Source organism: Zea mays, chromosome 1 (genome assembly GCF_902167145.1).
Source record: "Zea mays cultivar B73 chromosome 1, Zm-B73-REFERENCE-NAM-5.0, whole genome shotgun sequence".
NCBI lineage: Eukaryota > Viridiplantae > Streptophyta > Magnoliopsida > Poales > Poaceae > Zea > Zea mays.
Window position 1 is genome coordinate 170,814,362 of NC_050096.1, and position 13,642 is coordinate 170,828,003.

Here is a 13,642-nt window from a genome sequence, read left to right on the forward strand (position 1 = left end):
GTCGTGCCGGAGTGAGGACAAGACAATCCAAGAACACGAACGCCGCCCATACGGCGTACGACGTCTTGGACGATCCCCCGGTGCGCACGGCGCAACAGTCGCCCGTGTGGTGGACGGACGGCCACGCCCGGATCAAGCGGCAGGAGGCAGCGTCGGAGGCCGCGACAGAGCCAGCTGAGCCAGCGAGCCAGGCACGCTGGAGCTGACGACGCTTACGTCCGACCGGTCCCGCGTTGTCGAAGTTCGCCCCCTCCGCAAGGCCGGTGAGCGCCCTCTCCCCTGAATGCTGAAGGAAGAGGCGGCCTGTCGGCCCATGCGGGAGGTAGAACCCCAGCTCAGCTCGCCCTCCACCACAACAAGGATGATGAAGATCCTTGAAGCTGAGGGCGGGGTTGAGGCCGCAGCCCGGCTTGCTTCTCCCCACCACCGAACTGGTGGTCATCATCCTGGATGACCATTGGTGAGGGAATGCAGCCGGGCTGCATGATGAAAATCCTTGAAGCCGAGCGATGGCTGAAGGGTGCCAACCCCCGCGAGGTCGCTCTCCTCCAACGGCAGCAAGACGAAGGCAACATGGGTGCTCCCCATCCGGGGGATCGGAAGGTGGAAGAGCGCGATGCATGAGGGGAGTGCGAAGGCATGGCTACCGACTGGGGGATCGATCCCTTTTTAAAGGCGGCTCTCCCCACTCGCATCATCAAGCGTCACGGGCAAAGTCTTCATCGACGTGCTCCGGGGTCCTCCCCCTACGACACGGGGGCTAGGTCCCACACGTCATGCAAGCTGACCCGAAATAGAAGAAGCCAAACCGCCGCACGCGGAGCGTGTAACCGCCCCGCGGTTACAAGCACTCCTCCATCCTCGCCGAAACCAGCGGTCGAAAGGGCAGACTGCCATGCAGGTGGCGTGCAACCGCACCGCAGTGACGCACCCCTTCGGCTTCGTTGCATCCGGCATGGAGGCCCAGGTCCACACGTCATGTAACCGGCGCACCGGTTACTACGTGCAAGAAACCGCACCGCCACTTGCGCCAATGCCGCGCCTTCTCGACTGCGGAACCGGTGTCGCGACTCGAGGCAACCCTGCGCATGTCCAACAGTGCCAATCGAGCACAACGATCATGGGCCAGTCAGCCGTGGGAGGAGGCGCGACGGTTGATATGGCCAAAAGTGGACCGATAGTAATGGCGGCAGCAGACGAGCGGAAGCAGCGGTCAAATCGCCTGCAGGCTCGCGTCCCCTCCTGGAGCGGCAGGGGAGCCCTCTCCCACGGCGTGAAGACGACACGCCCGTGTTCCGTTCCTCGAACAACTCGAGCACGCGCAACGGCCGCCCAGCGAACCGCCCGTCCCGTCGCATTAACTCCTCGGCAGGGCAAGCGACACCTTTGGCAGGCGAAGCGGGCGTCGTTTCACCTCCGCCATGATGACCGCGTCAAAAAAGGTGTGCCACACCGTTTTAATTCATATCCTTTTCCTCTTCCCCTTTCTCTCTCTTGCTACAGGGACCGGGAAATAGGATATTTCGAAAGGGATCCTTCTCCACGAAGGAAGCGGGCCCCGAGCCCTCCTACTGATCAGGGGTTCGAAGGCTGGCCCCTCGGAAGGGTTCGACAGCCGCCCCAGAGCACTCGGGCTTCAAGCTCATTACTGATCAGAGGTTCGAAGGCTAGCCCCTCGAAAGGGTTCGACAGCCGCCCTAGAGCACTCGGGCTCCGCGCCCACTACTGATCAGGGGTTCGAAGGTTGGCACCTCGGAAGGGTTCGACAGTCGCCCCAGAGCACGCAGAGCGAGGGATGACTCTGGGTACGTCCGTTACATGGCCGAGGCTCGGGCTACGCTCCCGAGGTACCCTAGGACATTTCTGAGACCAGCAGGAGCGATTTTGTAACGGAATCCCACCAGAGGGAGGCATCGAGCCCTCGGACCCTATCGAACGGGTCCGGGTCTGGCAAATCACCTGCAGGTACTTTTGGAGCGCGCCTCTAGGCCACTAGCCGACCCTTATCGAACGGGGCACGGGCGTCCACTTGGATCACCCGTTAGCAACTCACTAGAGACACCATGTTCGGCGCCCTCCGAGGGCAACATGGCGCTTTCCCCCCTTCCTCCTTGCAGAAAGGCGATGAAGGGGCGTATAATAAAAGTCAAGACAGTCCTTGATCGTCCTCTCGCTCCGTGCAGAGGCTCGGGGGCTGCTCTCGCAAACCCGACTACGGCCAAACCGTTGACAGCGTCAACAAACCAGCCTAAAAACTCGAAACCTGACCATGCACCCGGGCTACGGCCAGGCCGCATGAGGGAACAACCAGACCAGCCAGGGCATCACGAAAGGCATTAAGACCTCAGAGGAGTCAAACCACTCCTCCAAGGCCTCGGGGCTACACCTGGCGGGTGCGATCGTGCGCACCCACCGGAACAAAGTATAACCGAGAAAGGTCGGTCCCCTCGCAAAAAAAAAAGTGCGGCAAAGCCTCCAAGCGAGTACCAACACTCCCTTCGAGGCTCGGGAGCTAATGTCGGGTACCGTAATTAGGGGTACCCCCAACACTCCTAAACACGGCTGGTAACCACCATCAGCACAAGCTGCAGATGGGCACGATTCAGGTCAAGGCTTTGTCTACCCAAGGGGCGCAATCTCGCCTCGCCCAAGCCCAGCCTCGGGCGAGAACTGTAGTCCCGGACGAAGTTACGTCTCGCCCGAGGGCCTCCTCAGGCAGTGGGCGCACCCTCGGCACGCCCGAGGCCCAACTCGGGCAGGCTTCGTCGAGAAGCAACCTTGGCCAAATCACCTCTCCAACCGACCGTATCGCAGGCGCATTCAATGTGAGGATCGCCTGACACCTTATCCTGACATGCGCGCCTCAGTCGGCAAGGTCGAAGTGACCGCAGTCACTTCGCCCTTTCGCTGACCGACCTGACAGGAAAACAGCGCCGCTCACCCCGCTCCGACTGCTGTGCCAGTCACCCGGGCAAGGCTGACAACAGCAAGTTCAGCCTCAGGCGCAACAGGAAGCTCCGCCTCGCCCGACCTTAGGCCTCGGCCTCGGGAGTAGGTCTCCGCCTCGCCCGACCCCAGGGCTCGGCCTCAGAAGGTGGTCTCCGCCTTGCCCGACCCCAGGGCTCGGCCTAAACCTCGGCCTCAGGAGGAATCGCGTCCTCGCCCGACCCCGACCTCGACCTCAGGAGAAGTCTCCGCCTCGCCCGACCTTGGGCTCGGACCGACCGTGCCATGGGGGATACATCATTACCCTACCCCTAGCTAGCTCAGGCTACGGGGAACAAGACCGGCGTCCCATCTGGCTCGCCCCGGTAACAAGTAATGATGGCTCCCCGCGTGCGTCCATGACGACGGTGGTTCTCAGCCCCCCTACGGAAGCAAGGAGACGTCAGCAAGATCCCAGCAGCACCGACAACTGTGCTTCTACAGGGCTCCGGCACTTCTCCGACGGCCACGTTACTGCGTATACAGGGCTCTAGCACCTCTCCAGCAGCCACGTTGGCATGTACACAGGGCTCAGGCACCTCTCTGCCAGACACGTTAGCGCCTAACTACACCCCCCATTGTACACCTGGACCCTCTCCTTGTATCTATAAAAGGAAGGTCCAGGGCCTTCATGCGGGAGGGTCGCGCGGGGGAACGAGCTGACGAACAGGCTCACTCTCTCTCTCGCGAACGCTTGTAACCCCTACTACGAGCACACCCCCTGGCGCGGGATAACACGAGCCGCATTTTCCCCCTTGTGTTCCATCTCGCGCCAACCCATCTGGGCTGGGACGCGCAGCGACAAATTTACTCGTCGGTCCAGAGACCCCCCGGGGTCGAAACGCCGACAAGAAGACTGATGAGGGAGAAAAATAGTGCGTCAAGACCCTTCGTCTGGAAGAATTAAAGAAAATCTGTAAGATCAACTCTAAGAGATCATAAAAAAATGTTCCCCAAAACTTGGTATTGAGGGTTGTTGAAAAACAAATGATGCTAAAAAAAATATGAACGCACATCAGAATGTTAAATACCGATCCCTCAAATATTTAAATCGCCAACTTGGGCCACAGATTCACGTAATTGGACCCAATACCAAGGTTTCGCGCTATTCAGCAGTGCCGCCACATGGAGCAGCCGGCGAGGAGCTGAAGAAAAATCCGTGTTACAAGTTCCAGCTGAAGAAAGAAGCTGCTGCACAGTCAGACCTGTACAAATGAATCTGTACATGCGTCACACCCAATCCATTTACAAATAAAATTGCAGCTGAAGAAAGACACAATCCATTACATTACATTCATTTCGAACAACAAGCCACCAATTCATGGACAGCGAAGTTTTATTCTTATTGGCAATCCTCATTAATAAATATAGAAAGCAGTCTAGTACTAGTGCCACTTATCAGCCTGAGATAAACTTGGCGATAATTTTTATTTAAGAACAACAAACAGTCTAGCACACTAGAAAACAAACACTGAAATTCAGTTCATTTCGCTCAACAAAACCCAAATTGACGACAAACTGAAATTTAATTCATTGCATTAAAGAAAAACAAATATTGACCCCAAGCTGATCAAAAGTTCCTTTCACTAAACAAAACAGACTCTCAGCAAGAACACTTTCATATCATCCCCAATTGTTGAAGCCTATAAATGTCATTTGCAATCACTCTAGATGAACATACTTGTTGTTGTAAGAGTATGCATGTCACTTGTACCACAACTGACTATCTGCGAAGCAAAGTGGTACTTGTCCAGAATATATAGATTGGTGACTGATCACTGAAAATACAATACTATGATTGATAGAAGTTATGTCTTGAAAATTATACAAGACTACATGTGTTTTGTGTATATATTTAGACTTGCCTTTTTTCAAAGAAAAGAAAGTGAGATCCAACAAAGTCAATATATAGTTCTTTTTAAGCAAATATTTATGCTGCCAGTTTCTTGCTTTATTCCCTGCTTAATCATCTCGGTTTCTCTTCAATTACATGAATGTTGATCAACGAATCATATGGACAGTCCTTTGTTTGTCGGTAAACTACTTGGAGCTCATGTAGCCCATGCCGGATTAATCGTATTCTGGGCCGGAGCAATGAACCTATTTAAAGTGGCCCATTTCGTACCAGAAAAGCCCATGTATGAACAAGGGTTGATTTTACTTCCGCACTTAGCTACTCTAGGTTGGGGAGTAGGGCCGGGGGAGAAGTTCTAGATACTTTGCTAAATCAATTTGTTAAATGTGATTTAATATATTATTCCTACGAAACATAATTTAAATTTCTTTTGTTTAGCCCAAAATACAACGTTTAGAGAATCCGTTCAGCTCATCAACCAATGATTAGCCAGGTTTCTTTATCATTGTCTTGGATGCAATGAGCAAGATGTTTTGAAGACAATTTAGTCACACAGATGGAGCTGACGAACTGGTCAGGAATTCTCACAAGACTTTCGTCAGATACGAGACTTTTATCTTTAGCGAACAAATACAGTGCTATTGCATACCACTTGATGGATTGACGAACGAAGTAGGGAGGTCGTCACTGTCTCCAAAGGAGGATGCAGTTGGATCGATTTCTCCATTATCGGCCATCTGCCTATGGGGGACCTAGCTACCGATGTATTGTGTTGGCCGATTCAGAGTAGTGCTGCGAGCAGAGAGCATCTCGCGCTGTCGGAAGTCGATGCCGCCTCCGTCTCTGCCTCCTCCGCTCATCTGTATCCCATCGCCTCCACCGCTGGAGCATATCCCGCCACCACTGACGCTTCCCGCTATTGGAAACAACAAAGCTGCGCGCGGGGGCCAGAAATAGCACGCGCTAGAGCGATTGGGGAAGGATTTGGCTCACGAAAATATGCTGGAGGGAGAGCCACGGATTCGGGATGTGAAGCTTTTGGGAAGAAGATAAACATGATGTTGGAGGGCATAAAAATGCCCCCTAGCCTGATAAATGCTTTTGGGGTTCTTTTACACCTTCTGTTGGAGGTGCTCTGACAACCTAACTCTGCAATGGCTACTCTCGTGGAGGATGGCTACTCTCGTGGAGGATGAAAAGAGAGAGAGAAAGTGCTTAATTAATAGTATACTGTAATTATTAGGCCGGAAGATTTCCTCAAATATTGCCAGTGCCAGATTTTGAAAAACGGCCCGTAAAGGCCCAAATAGAAAGCCGATTCTCCTTTCTTGCCCGCCTCACTTCTGAGTTCCGACTCTGGAGCGGAGCGGCAGCCAAATCTCGACCACGTCCGGCAACCGCGCCCCCTCGGCTTTGCGCCCACACCAAGCCACCCTCTGTTCTCCTCTTCCGTGGCGGACTAGCGGCGCACTGGTGTGGTGCTCCTCCAAGCTCTGGTCTGCTCCGCGCCCCGCCTCCCCGTCGACCGGCGACTTTGGCCCCGGCCCCCGGGCTAGGAAGCGAGTTCACCGGTGGATCCGCGCGTGTCCCTCCCTGTTACCTGCGGGTCGCCCCAGCCGGCCACCCGCGCCCCCGCACCCTACTGACTTGGGCTTGCTGTATAGCACGGACCAGATCAAGGGTCGTCGTCGACCACGGTGAGTGACTGGTTTGTGAGTAATGGACTATTTATTGATTTCTAGTTTCCATCCACTGTATATTCGCATTCTGAAATTCTCTTCAAAAAATGCCAAAGTGCCAATGTCTAGTTTTTATTTGGACTCGACGAATGCGACAGAACTAATGTTCACGTTTGAGGCATTGGGCTAGACATACAAAACTATGTCTGCAATCCCAGATATTTTCTCCCAGTCACAAACCTGATTGCGTTTCACCTCGTGCATTATCACTTAAAACCACTTTTGTGTGGAACTATGTTTTTTTTAAAATAATGTAGAATTATATATGGTCACCAAACTTATGTGAAATTATGAAGGCATGTGAATATGTGATCTTTTAGTCATAAGATGTTCTTGTTATTTTCCTATCCACAACGTTCTATATATTCTTTAAGCATTTTGAATTGATATCACTGTTAGTGTTCTTGGTTATATCTATTATAGGTTATAGTGCATCACCAGTAAAATTTCTAGGCTTCAATTATCAGCCCCCTTGCAGCCTTGCCTCGTTTCTGGGTCCATCACTTAGGGAGTATCTGTTCATCACCTAGATACACAACTTGTGGGTGGGGTGTTCTACTGTAGGGTGCTGCTAATCCCTTGGTATCCATCAGGAAGCCACCACAGGCTCATAGCATAAGTTCTGTCAGCGTTCAGCGCCCCCTCCTGTCCTTCCCTTGTGATTCTCCAGCAATTGGTCCCTGATCCCTGTCCATCATTTGTTCAGATACTGAACAACTATTGCCATGTTAAGTTAGTCAACACAAGGATTTTGCGTAGTGTTGTCACCATGGCGCTCTTAGGTTGGTGGTTGTTAAAATTGCTTTATTTATTTACATCTCCATTGCACGCTGCTGGTTGTTGGTGATTTCTTGTTTTTATCTCCAATCGACTGAACTTTAGTTTTCTTATACAGTTTGAGGCTTGGCCATGCCTTTAAATATAGATATTGATCTGTTCAAGCTGGATATTGATGAGCTGATAGCTGATTATTCCAAGGTAGTTTTTCAAATTCTCTCCATGCGTGCACATATTAACTTTAGATGAATGATAACATCTCTGTGTTCCTGATTGGTAGGAGAACTGTACATCACTCTTCGAATTCAAACGAGTATGGATGGGCAAGAAATTTTCTTATATCTATGAAGGCAGACCTAAGACAAACTCAGGTTTATTCATGCAGTCCCTCTTTCTGCATTGTATTGGTAGGTGCTGGCTTCCTGAAAGAGCATATTCCTGAACTGAATCCACACTTACCGATAATCCTTTTTGTGGTCACAGCTGAACTATTTTCCACTTAATTTTGTGTCCAGGTCATTTGACTTCTCAAAGTTCACTGCACCAAAGATTGGCTGGGCTATACTGCCTTTACTGTCTGTATGAGTGCCAGCCATACAAGCCGCAGTTCAAGATTTACTTGTCTCTTGGTAAGGCACATATTTGAGCCAATATCTGGTGCATGCTGGAACTGTTCTTTAACACATTAAATATTTTCTCCTTTTGGAAACAGAGGAGTGCAGGCAACTGAAGGATATCGTTGTTATGGCGAAGCAAAATGGACTGCAGCTCGTGCCTGCACTTGTCAAAAGGATGCTGGATAAAGACATGTTTTTGTTTGGCTACATGAATTTGATCAACGACAACGGGGACAAGCAGGTCGAGGAATTGACCGCATTGCAGAACAAGCAAGTAAAATTTGCATGTGACAAGTATGTCTGACTTTTGCTACTGGGATCTTCAGCATTAGTATTTTGTTTTGAGTAAATTGCACCAATATATGTCTAAATAAGATATAGCATTACTGTTTACTTTAATATGATGTTCATGTGAGTGTTTTCTTTAATATTCACTAAGTTCCTTTGCCTTGCTACAGCCTTGCATGTTGTTCCAAAGTGCAGTTTATTACTCATGTTTCTTGCTTTGAAAACAAGGCTATAATTTGGTCAACAAAAAAAAACAAGGTTAAATCTGTTGCCTGCTGATATTTTCCATGTAACCTCTATGTTTGCAGGTTATTTGCAAATAGCCAAGCAGAAAGATATATGCACATGGACTTGGTAAGTTCAATGCTTTTATTATAGTTCTACTACTATCATGCTGGCATGGCGGGGACACGGTGCCGTGGTTGGCACACATCCGAGAACGTGATCCTTATAGTTTATGTTTTAGTACAAGCTGTGTAAAGTGGACCTGTGCTTGCGACTTATTTTCACAAGATCTTATTAAAGAATTATCATGCTGTCTTGGGTTGGAAATATATCATAAAAAAGGCAGCCTGCCAATCCTTTGTTTTTTATATATACTACAAACATTACGCAGGGTATGCTTCTGTTACTGATTTATTCATCTTCCTGTAGGGTGCTGAGTTCGAGCTTGATACCATCAAAAAATTGTCAAAGGAGTATGCAGAAGCAAAGGAACTGGCCCTTGCAGGTGCCTGTCCATTGCCATTGTGGGATATGTGCATTTTCCTTCTCCTTTACGTAAGACTCCGGACACAACGCCATTCCTAATCCAACTGCTATCTGTTTGCCCCTATCACCTGGACAGAGGCAAGCCAAACTGTCGAAGTTGAAGATGCTAAGCACCTCCTTCAGAGTGAGAGGCTGTTGGGCGACAAGATAGATGAAGTCGTCAAAGAATGGGATGTCCAGAAGGAGGGGTTCTACGAGAGAACTGGATTATCCTCATCCCCTGGTGACCAGCTCATGGCGGTCGACAACGATGAATCAGGAGCTCAATGTCACAAGGATGGATCCTGTGGCGATCAGCTCATGGCGGTCGACAATGATGAATCGGGAGTACAGGATCACGAGGACCTCGACGACGACGACGATGGCTTTGCCGAGTTAGAACTGCTGCTAGAGTGAAGAACATATACAAGTCTGTAAACTCTTACTACCGCCGTATAACCGTGTAATCAGAACACCGAGAGATGTAATCCTCGCTCGTCTTTACTAGGCTCTCCTTTTTAGTTGCCAGACCTTCTGTTCATCTACACTGGCTGCAGTAACTGTACATTGAAATAATCCAGTTCGCCAGCCTATGCGGGGGAGAGAAAAAAGAGGTGACCTTGAGTAAAAATGTACATGAACAGTGACGAGAAAAAACGCTGGCTGCAGTAACTGTACATTGAAACGGTAGTGTGCCAGAGTAAAAAAATTAGATGGACAGTGATGAAAAAACGCAAAAAATAGGGAAATAAGATAAAAATTTCCATTGCCGGGATTTGAACCCGGGTCGTCTGGGTGAAAGCCAGATATCCTAACCGGACTAGACGACAATGGAATCGTTGATGAAATGCCTAACTCATTCTAATTGTGTTTCATCTCAACCAGACGACCCATCTGCATAGAAAATGCAATGCCGTATTTTGTTAGAAACGGCCAGAGTCCGCACCAGAGCTCAACTTTGCGAGAGGTGGTGGGGTCTTGTTTGGTAGAGCTCCTCCGAAGAAGAAGATCAGCCAGAAAAAAAAAGAGAAGCAATTTGCAAGTGGGTAGGTGCACTGGTTCACCTCCTTCTCTGCGCTGAAACTACCGTGCCATGGTTGAAGCTAGGCACGGCATGAACCACGATGCGCCCTTTCCTTAATTTTCATTTATTTTTCTGCTTCTTTTCAGGGAAAAAAAGGAGAGAGAGAGGAAGGAACAGCCTCCCTGGCTTTTTCGTTCTTGTTATTCTATCTAATGAAAAGCGAGAGAGAGAGAGAGAGAGAGAGAGAGAGAGAGAGAGAGAGAGAGAGAGAGAGAGAGAGAGAGAGAGAGAGAGAGGTAGGAACAACCTCACTGGCTTTTTCGTTCTTGTTATTCTATCTAATGAAAAGCGAGAGAGAAGGCAAAACAGCACGCATGCATGGTCTGGGTCTGTTGAGAAGCCCAAGCTGGGCGTGGCCGCTGCCGAAGAGGAGAGGAGAGGTCTCCTGCACCGGGGCGAACGACTGGGAAGGAAGCCAGACAGACAGACAGGCTAGGGCAACGCGAGAGCTAGCTCGACACGGTTCAAGATTTCCTCAGATTCAATGATACGATCCTCCTCCATGCACACTTGCACAGGGCCACAGGCGGCACAGCTAGCACAGCGGTTGGTGGTAGCTGGTAGTGGTAGTAGTTCATCCGTGCTCCTTGCTGTCTGCTGTGGTGGCCTCGCTGAGTCGCAGGACCTCCATGGCCCCTTGCCCCGCCTGCACTGCAACGGCCAACGGCAACCTCATGTGATGACTGATGATTAACTATACTACTGAGTACTGACAGTGGCCCCACGCATGCTCCCTCCCTCTATCCACCTGCTTTCCATGCGAAGGCTGACGCTCCCACATCTTTTTTCCATTTCCACACTGAACGCTGAGCGACGGGCGCTCTTTCTTGGCCTCTGAGGTTTCTGGCTGTATGTAGGAGTACGCGGTATACACGCCCCAAGAAAGATGTTTCTTCTTCCATGGCGTCGGTGATCGGTCTCCGTCCGCTCTCCCCAACCTCCCATGCTTTCAGTTTCAGGCGGCATGCCCCATGGTGACTCGGTGAGCAGGACGATTCGTTTTCGTCCACGAGTCACAACGTACGTCTTGGTAAACGTCCTGGAACAGTGTGCGCACACAAAGACCCACGCGTGCTCGCCTCTGGTTCTGGGTTCTTCACCCAAACAGCAAGGACAACAGGCATTGGATTCGGGGCAACGATAGCCTGCTACTTCTTCCTCTGCCATGGGCAATTGGGGCATGGCATGGCAGCTCGCTTCTGCGCCACTTTACACTCCACTGACCACTGCCTCTCGCCTTTGAAGCATACAAAGGAGTAAACAGCTTCACCTACCGGAATGTACTCCTATCCTAATTCTTGGTAAAGTAGAGTACAGTACTCTAGTAGCCTGGTACTGGTAGACCAGCAGCTCGGGCGGTGAGCCGGCGAGTCCGTTTCGCGGCCAGTCTGGGTCGTTGAGCGGCAAGTCGCTGTCGAGAAGTGAGCAATTGCAGGAGTCTTGCAGGTGTTCTCGCTCGACTGAACTCTTCTTCTTTCCGATGCAATGCAATCATGGACCTGCCACCTTTCGACGTTGCGGTTGTTCAATTCCTTCTTGAGTGTCTCTGATCCTGCAACCCGTTCACTCACTCGCCCGCGCAGGTTCTTCCGGCGGGGTCGGACGTGAATCCGGGCTCCGGCCAGCACGGGGAGGATGATGGACGGATCGAGGCAGCAGCGGCAGAGGAGGGGATCGCCAGCGCCGGGGAGGCCGCGCACCGTGCCGATCGCCGTCACGCCGGAGGGCTTCTGGTGCTGCCCGTCCCCCGCCGCGCTGCACAAGAGCCTGCTCAAGAACCCGCACCACCACCACCACCACAACGCCAAGCAGGCGCCGACGCCTAAAACCCCCTCGGCCCCTCCGTCCAGAGCCCCCTCGGTCCAGACCGCGACGTCCGTGACCGACGACGTCGACGACCCCGCGCCCGCCGTGGCCGACCACCACCACAGCCAAGCGGCCGCCGAGGCTCCGGCGCCGGCCACGCCACCACAGCACAAGGTCTGCGTCGGGTTCGGGCGGCCGGAGACCAGCGACCTGACGGTGGTGCTGTACGGGAAGGAGGGCGTCGCGGTCAGCATGAGCGTGCACAGGGACGTGCTCGCCCAGAGCAGCGCCTTCTTCGCGCGGCGCCTCGCCGCCGACGGCCAGCCCTGCGTGGAGATCCACGACTGCGAGGACGCGGAGATCTACGTGGAGACGGTCGGCCTCATGTACTGCGACGACGGGGCCAACAAGCACCGGCTGCTCAAGCAGAGCGTCCCGCGCGTGCTCCGCGTCATGAAGGCCGCCGACGCGCTCGGCTTCCCCGCCTGCGTCAGGTCCTGCCTCGACTACCTGGAGGCCGTCCCGTGGGCCGGGGAGGAGGAGGAGCGCCGCGTCGTGTCCTCGGTCCGCCGTCTCCAGTGCACGGACGGCGCCGGAGTCAGCCCGCTGCTGAGGAGGGTCGCCTCCTCCGACTCCGGCTGTCTGAGACCGCCCGCCGACACGTTCGCGCACATAACGGAGATGGTGCTGGCGAGCACCGACGAGCGGGGCCGGCGCGAGACGAAAGCCCTGGTCTTGAGCCTCCTGAAAGACAGCACTCGCGGCCACGTCGGCGGCGGCGCCGACGGATCACCACCAACACCGGGCATCTCCTCTTCCGAGACGTTGTACGGCTCGTGCCGGGGCTGCCTGGACCGGCTCCGGCGGCTGCTCGCGGAAGCTTCGTCCGAGCCGGCGTACTCCGCCGCCGTCGCGCGGCGGATCGCGCTGGAGGCCGACAACCTCGTGTGGCTGGTGGAGATGCTGGTGGCGAGCCAGCGCGCCTGCGACGGCTTCGTGGCGCTGTGGTCGGGCCAGGCCGAGCTGGCCGCGTCGCACGCCGGAGCGCCGGCGGCGTCCCGCCACGCTGTGAGCCGCGTCACGGCGCGCCTGTTCGTCGGCGTCGGGAGAGGGGAGATGCTCCCGCCTAGGGACGCCCGCCTGCGGCTCCTCCAGGTCTGGCTGCAGCCGCTCATCGACGACTACGCGTGGCTGCAGCGCGCCGGCGGATCCCGGCCGGCGGCGTTCGACAGGAGGCTCGTGGAGGACGGCATCGGGCAGACGATCCTGACGCTGCCGCTGGAGGACCAGAGGTCCTTGCTGCTGGCGTGGTTCGGCAGGTTCTTGAAGCTCGGCGACGATTGCCCGAATTTGCAGAGGGCGTTCGAGGTGTGGTGGAGGAGGACTTTCGTCAGGCTGATTCTGACGCGGGTGATATTTTGACATCAGATCAGATAGAAGCTCAGCCTGAAATGCTAGCGGCACTAGCTTAGCTGTTGATCATAGATTGTTTGGGAGAAACCCTTTCTGAATGTTGAGTGTATTGTCTTCGTTAGTCCATCTGACATGAAAGTTGGCAAGAATTTGGCTGTGTGTTTTTGTTCTCAGCAGCATTAACATTAGGTGGGTCTACTCGGATAGTAATGAATTCTTGAATGGAAAAAGATATTACTTGCTCATGTTTAAGGTCCTAAGGTCCTGTTTGTTTCCTCGCTAGATTAAATAAGTTGAATTATAGAAAAAATAGAAAGGCAAAATATTA

The 13,642-nt window shown here is 52.7% G+C and overlaps 2 protein-coding genes and 1 non-coding gene across 3 annotated transcripts; 2 read left to right on the forward strand and 1 right to left on the reverse strand.

Moving 5' to 3' along the window:
• The first annotated feature begins 6,060 nt into the window (after positions 1–6,060).
• Positions 6,061–9,622, forward strand: LOC103640534 (BTB/POZ domain-containing protein). The gene is made up of 8 exons (XM_008663488.4): positions 6,061–6,537; positions 7,475–7,557; positions 7,637–7,763; positions 7,872–7,985; positions 8,069–8,267; positions 8,570–8,615; positions 8,916–8,991; positions 9,109–9,622. Exons 2-8 carry the CDS (start codon positions 7,489–7,491, stop codon positions 9,426–9,428), a joined length of 951 nt encoding a protein of 316 aa, XP_008661710.1. The 5' UTR covers positions 6,061–6,537; positions 7,475–7,488; the 3' UTR covers positions 9,429–9,622.
• Positions 9,623–9,772: 150 nt separating this feature from the next.
• On the reverse strand, positions 9,773–9,846 carry TRNAE-UUC (transfer RNA glutamic acid (anticodon UUC)). Its single transcript has one exon. It is a non-coding gene; the product is annotated as a tRNA-Glu (tRNA).
• A 1,022-nt stretch (positions 9,847–10,868) lies between these two features.
• LOC109939213 (BTB/POZ domain-containing protein At3g50780-like) lies at positions 10,869–13,559 on the forward strand. The gene is made up of 2 exons (XM_020546521.3): positions 10,869–11,541; positions 11,679–13,559. The coding sequence occupies exon 2, from the start codon at positions 11,731–11,733 to the stop codon at positions 13,321–13,323; it is 1,593 nt and encodes a 530-aa protein (XP_020402110.1). The 5' UTR covers positions 10,869–11,541; positions 11,679–11,730; the 3' UTR covers positions 13,324–13,559.
• Positions 13,560–13,642: the final 83 nt, after the last annotated feature.